General features: G+C 35.9%; 1 protein-coding gene across 1 annotated transcript; it reads left to right on the top strand.

Moving 5' to 3' along the window:
* Nucleotides 1-827: 827 nt before the first annotated feature.
* Nucleotides 828-6,655, top strand: LOC109173167 (probable E3 ubiquitin-protein ligase XBOS32). The gene is made up of 11 exons (XM_019322438.1): nucleotides 828-1,319; nucleotides 1,850-2,068; nucleotides 2,229-2,288; nucleotides 2,526-2,597; nucleotides 2,695-2,870; nucleotides 2,979-3,139; nucleotides 3,840-3,898; nucleotides 3,996-4,042; nucleotides 4,463-4,603; nucleotides 4,979-5,067; nucleotides 5,797-6,655. Exons 2-11 carry the CDS (start codon nucleotides 1,868-1,870, stop codon nucleotides 6,309-6,311), a joined length of 1,521 nt encoding a protein of 506 aa, XP_019177983.1. The 5' UTR covers nucleotides 828-1,319; nucleotides 1,850-1,867; the 3' UTR covers nucleotides 6,312-6,655.

Below are 6,655 nucleotides of genomic sequence, written 5' to 3'. Positions count from 1 at the left end.
TTGGACATTAGCTCATTCGCGCAATAAGCGTGTAAAACTATATATATAGACGGGCTAGACCCACCTTGGCCCACTTCGCCAGTCAAATGAGGCGGGCCTCTAAGGCCCGCTCTTTGATAAGCCTTAAAATAAAAAGTCACCTACTATATCTAAATAAAGGGGCAGAGCGGACTGACCTGACTAGTAAAATTAAATTCTATTTTAATGATTTTTTATACAAATAATTCAAAGACTAAATAAATTATAACTTTATACGGTTGTAACTTTGTAAGAAATTAAAAACTTCAGTCGTTATATCGTGCACCAGGGTGCATAATGCATTGTGTGCCCCATCCTACCAAAAACGACGTCGTTTTGGTGCATTGTCCAAAAAAAAAAAAAAAAAAAAAAAATTCTCTGTTTCGAATACACATAAGCTCATAATTGAATACACAGAAACTCTTAACTGAATACACAAAAATTCTTACTGAATACACAGAAACTCTTAACTAAATACACTTAAACTCTTAATTGAATACACAAACTCTTAACTGAATATACAAAAACTCTTAACTGAATACACAGAAACTCATAACACAATATACAAAATTTTTTAACTGAATACATATAATGAGATTTGATCCGTTTAGACAGACAAAGTGACGGCAATATTGAAACGCACGTGTTTTGTGCTTGGACGCACATTGCTATGTGCACTGTGGTACACAATATACATTGTCTTAAAAACTTCTTCATTTTTCCTTTGAAAAATTTATGAACCGCAGGCCCCCACTAGAATTGAGTGGTACGGCCTTATTAATCAGCTGGTTCTGAAAAGCCAATGAGGAAGTGATTGAAGTCCAGTCCACGGTTTTGTTTTCGGCCTGTTTGTTGATTGTTTCCCGAAATCCTTGCAGTCCCCGTAATTCCTGAATCGCCCGATTTCGCCTTTTGCCCTCTCTGCCTAGAGAATATACTATCCTTTAATATTTTCGACAACATACTTACCGCTATTTTTTAATGTGCTTTTTGCTCCCTTTTTTAAGCATCACACCTCATTCAATTCATTTTATATGTAGAGAATTAAAGGGAGATTATTGATGAATCATTGTCTTGTTGGGTATTTCTCGGAGAAGGCAACGGCATTTATAAATTGAAAAAATATGGCAATCTGCTTTTATCATCATGTAATCTAGGCTGTATTCGCCTCTGTTGTCTTTCCATCTGTTTGGATTTTCCAGGGAGGCAGGGCATTTTGGAAATGATTGTTCAAGATTCTTGAATTTTTCTGAGGAAGTTTCGGGTGCGCACTGGAAAATCCAAATATTTGAAGGAAATTTGTAAGCCCTGATTGATCATTTTCTTCTGTTGGTTTTGAATTTTGATTATGATTTGCCAAAATTGCATTTTTTGTTTTGGTTTGTTGGAGTTGACATTGTCTGGTCCATTAGGAAACAGTCGCCATCAAGATTGTAACTATTATATTTGTATATTTAGATGCATATGTCATTGATTGGTCAAGTTGCGAAGCAAATTGGGGTTATGGTATTGATAAAAGGGTTTTCTGTTTCTCAAAAGCTAGTATTTCCTCAGGATTTTCAATCATAGAACGAAATTCTGATAGTTACAAATAGCTGATGGCTTTTGGGATTATTTGAGATTTATGTTGGGTTGAGGAGTTGTTATTTGGTTGGTAGAAAGCTGGAATTTTGAGTTCTACAGAGGGAAACATCTCTCTTTTTTTCTTTATATAATTTAAGGATCAAAGCATCCAGATACTGGAATATATTGTATAAACATCAACATTCGCTTGGTTTGTATTTCTCTGGGCTACCGTTGTGATAGATACAGAAGGCCTTTCCTGTTTCAGGTCAGTTTTATAGCTGTGATGAGTATGAGATTTTTGAGCCTTGTGGGCAATTCTTTTGGATGTTCTGCCTCTGGAGAGCGGCTGGTTACTGCAGCAAGAGATGGGGATATTCAGGAAGCCAAGGCTTTGTTGGAGTATAATCCTCGTTTGGCAAGGTATTCAACCTTCGGTGTCCGCAATTCGCCCCTTCACTATTCTGCTGCCCAAGGTCACCATGAGGTAAATATAATATAGCTAAGTATCACTCCTGCTAAAAGTGTAACCCATAAAGATAAGGTAGTGATGACTTTGGGATTTCAGTGAATTTTTAGAAATTGTTTAAAAACCGGCATGATAATTATTTATGGATTAGTCATTTTATTGTTACTTGTCCTATTAGATTGTTACTCTCTTGCTCAAGTCTGGAATTGACATCAACCTCAGGAACTACCGTGGGCAGGTAAATTGTTTGCTTATAATTCATTCAGATTGTCAAGTAGACCTTTTCATCTTCTAATTTTAAATGTCTTTTTTTTTTTTTTTTGGGGGGGTATCAATTGTGTATTAGATGTCATCAATTAGGAAAGGTGTAATTGTAATTCCTTATATTGTTGATTGTTGATTGTTTATAAGATAGGTACTGTCATTGAAGATAAACATTGGATTCTAAAGATTGGATAACTTTTCTATTGAACAGACAGCTTTGATGCAAGCTTGTCAATATGGTCACTGGGAGGTTGTTCAGACTCTAATTCTTTATAAAGCCAATGTATGAGTACTGTATTTTGGAGTACATTTGCTATACATTTCAATGAAAAGGTTGAATATATTTCATTCATCACATGCTTATCTACTTGGGGTTTTAGATCCACAGGGCTGACTATCTCAATGGAGGTACAGCACTCCATTTAGCTGCTCTAAATGGACATTCTCGTTGTGTACGCCTTTTACTTGCTGATTATGTTCCAAGTGCCCCTAACTTTTACCACATTATGAAAAAAAGATCAAGAAATAAAGATTTTATATCAGAACTTGATGAAGGGTAATTGTCCTATCCATTTTCTTTTTCCTAGTTATATATCTATTTTCCTGATTACCACATGCTTTTTGGCACTAAATTTATTTATTTTCACAATTTCACTTGCTGTAGTGCACTTAATGAGGTGATCAACAGACCAGCTGACGGAGGCATCACTGCTCTTCATATGGCTACTTTGAATGGGCATGCTGAAACTGTGCAGTTACTACTGGATTTGGGGGCCTCTGTTAGTGAGGTTACCGTGGAAGATGGCTCTACAATTGATTTAATAGGTAAAGCAAATTTGTAAAATGCTCTCAAGATATTGCTAGCCTTACATGTGATTGCCTAATTCTTTAAGTATACATATTAAATACCTTCTTCCTATCTAGCCTCAAGGTTTTTTTGCTCATATTAATTAATCTTCCTTTCGTGATTTTGAGTACTTATCTTGTTATACATGGAGTATGTCAAGAAGCCAAGAAGGAGTCTTTAAAACAAAGAGTTAATGAACGATTTGGTCCCTCAATTATTAGCGAACTGTCAATGTAGTCCCACAATTATTTTTAGTCAATTTAGTCCCTCAGGCTGTCTTCCGTCGATGGCCGGAGGGACTAAATCGACTAAAAATAATTGTTTTCGGGGACCAAATCGATGAATAAGCAATTGAGGGACTACATTGACAGTTCGCTAATAATTGAGGGACCAAATCGTTGATTAACTCTAAAACCAATTAAAGTTTCTCTTTTTTAGCTATGTTATTAACTATATGTGTATACTTTGAGATATTAGGATTTTTTAACTTAAGCTGAAGGTCTTTCAAAGGGGAACTGAAACGTACTCATTTATTTGGTACAAAATAGTTTATCTTTATGTATTTCCAGTCTAATGGGGGGATGATTTCTCTGTTCAACAACTCAAGAATATAATGACTGGATTAACTCTATAGGCATGAAGTAAAAGTGAGGGCATTCATTTATGTTCACCATGCAGGTGCTGGAAGCACGCCACTTCACTATGCTGCTTGTGGTGGAAATGCCCAGTGTTGTCAGGTGCCATTCCTCTGACCATGTGTTATTTCAATTTTTCCCATTTCCAATTCCAGTTAGTTCTGTGCTGAATCTATCACTGGTTTCTTGAAATCATCAGCTCTTGATTGCCAGGGGTGCCAGTCTCACTGCCAAAAATGCTAACGGGTATGATGTCACACTCGTTGTAATCTAGATATTGAAAATGAATTAGGCACTGTACAGTACTGTGTTTTCCTTGGCTTTATTCTGATGATAATGTGAACTTAATGAATTTTGAATGTTGAAGAAATGCTAACATATATGATGTCACTCTCAATTGAAGAAATGTGAACATTTCGGTATAGACCATATCTAATAAAGATCTGATCAATCCCACAAAAATGTTAAAGAAAAGGGTGCTCGTTCCAAATGCCATTCCTGTTCTATAGGTGCTCTTTAAAATGGTTAACTATAATGCAATTTTGCTAATACCTTACCTTTCTTTTTGATACACTATTTCAATAATTATATAGTAATTCCATTATTTGATTTCTCTTTTGCTATAATGATCATCTTACTTGAGCATTTCATTCTTCATGCTTGAAGATGGACTCCTTTGATGGTTGCTCAGTCATGGCACAGAGATTGGCTACATGAAATTCTAAGCTCTCAACCAGAAAATCCACCCCAGACACTTCCTTCTCCATATTTATGTCTACCTCTAATGAACATTGTTAATATTGCTAGGTAAGCGGATTTTAGCTATTTCTTTTAAAGATTCCTTGGACCTTGATATGCACACCAATAATCCTAAGCACTATATTCGATTGTGCATAACTCTTATTTTGTCTTTTGCTTTTACTACCCTTGTGCATTCTTGTCTTGATTACTGTTTTTGAGAAACAGTAAGGGGTTTTCCAAGGCATTGTATAAAATTATTCTAATTTTAATTTGAGAAACAGTAAGGGGTTCATTCTAACTTTTAGACAACTTAACATTTTTTTTTAAAATTATTATTCTTGAAATTCCTTTTCAATTCTTGAGTGAATCTTTTCAATATCACAATTCGGTACGGGAAATAAAAGCTCTCCTGAAAGCATTATATCTGCTTGTATTGTGCAGAGAATGTGGATGGACAACAAACGATCCACCTCTGACAATAGACCCTTGTGTTGTTTGTTTGGAAAGAAAGTGCACTGTTGCTGCAGAAGGTTATTTATTTATTTCTTATACTTTATTTTATTTTGTTGTCTTTGTGAAATTCATACCAGTTTGCACATATCAGATATTAGATTGTAGAGGTTATGATTCAGATAATTGGGAGTTGCAAAAGAAGTGTGGAACCCCATTAATGGGCATTGTCTATCCATTAGGCAAAGCTAACTCTTAATAAGGAGACCATATAATCTCCCTTTTGTAAACTTTTGCATCTTTAATATCTGGGCATTCTTGGGGCAACGTTTCTTTCTCACTTGCTGCTGAATTCACTTGAAATATCATGTATCGTGAATTGTTATAATCTAAGATTAGCCCAAGATCACCTCAACTAGGCTATAATGCACATGGGCCAAACCACACTAAAAGATTGAATCCAACCAATTAGCTATAGTCTAACTCATGGCCTTATAAACCCATATGTTCTCTCTTATTTTTTCAATTTGTGGGACTCTTAACATGAATATTTCAGCAGACAAAGCTTTGACCTTCTTTATGTACCTGGTACGAGGTATAATTATCTATTTGGTCTACTCTTTACATCTTGTGTTAGGCTTGTACTATACAGTGACAAATCATTTCCTTTGGCGATTCTTCTCTCTTTCAATCTCATTTGGTTGTTCCTTTGTTGTGATCTTCTGTTTTATTTCTTGTAAAAAAAAAAAAAAAAAAAAAAACAAAAAAAAACCTTAAATGTGACTGAATTGAAACGATACCTTTTGCAGGTTGTTTTCATGAGTTCTGCATACAATGTGCTTTGTATTTATGCTCCACGAGTACTACCTCAACTACAGGTCATGGCCCTCCAGGCGCAATTCCCTGCCCATTATGCCGGCATGGTATCATTTCATTTGTTAAGCTGGCAGATACAAAGCCAGCTGTCAAGGAAACTGCTAGAACAAATCTGTCATTGCCGTTTTGCAGCTGCTCAGCTGATGGTCAAGAACTTGATCCAATAGAAGTTGCATTTTGCAAGCCCGATTTTTATTGTGCCCGGGTTTCTCCCAGTTCGTCCTTTCGCTCATCAAGCTTCCAAAAGTTCCCATTGGCTAAATTCAGCCCCGGACTGTGTATGGGAACTCAAGAAACTAGTCCATCTTTAGTCTCAAGCAATGATCGAAGAAGCACACATAACAGTTTGACTAGGTGTTCGAGATCCAGCTTTCGCCGTTCAAATACTGAGCGAAGGCGCTGGTTATGCTCATTTAGCCAATCCGTTGAAACTGGAAGCAGCAGTTAGGTTTGTGTGTTTTCCAGTACTCGCCACACTGGTATTACAGTTCTATGGCGTTAACTTTTTTCAATTATATTTAGCGTCCATAAATTCATACACCTCTGTCTGCATAATATAAATTCAACTGCTTTGTGGATACCAGATGTAAATGAAGGCCTCTGTAAAGTAACAAGAAAAACATGTGGACTGGATTGTGTTTTAAAAATTTTCAGTCATTTATCTCTTTGTAAGAGATTTTGTTTTATCTTTAGTTTTTGGGGGGGTTCTTCACCTCCATGATATGTACAAGTAAATAACATACAGTGGGAAACTTTTTGGTTTCTTATTTTGAAATCCATTTGTTTGCATAA

Source organism: Ipomoea nil, unplaced genomic scaffold (assembly GCF_001879475.1).
Source record: "Ipomoea nil cultivar Tokyo-kokei standard unplaced genomic scaffold, Asagao_1.1 scaffold0465, whole genome shotgun sequence".
Classification (NCBI taxonomy): Eukaryota; Viridiplantae; Streptophyta; class Magnoliopsida; order Solanales; family Convolvulaceae; genus Ipomoea; species Ipomoea nil.
This window is presented reverse-complemented; position numbering and strand designations above follow the sequence as displayed.

Coding starts and splice junctions, on each gene's coding strand:
- LOC109173167 (XM_019322438.1), top strand. CDS start 1,868: ATGAGTATGAGATTTTTGAGCCTTGTGGGCAATTCTTTTGGATGTTCT. Junction 2,289..2,525: donor TCAGGAACTACCGTGGGCAG/GTAAATTGTTTG, acceptor TCTATTGAACAG/ACAGCTTTGATGCAAGCTTG. Junction 2,871..2,978: donor ATATCAGAACTTGATGAAGG/GTAATTGTCCTA, acceptor CACTTGCTGTAG/TGCACTTAATGAGGTGATCA.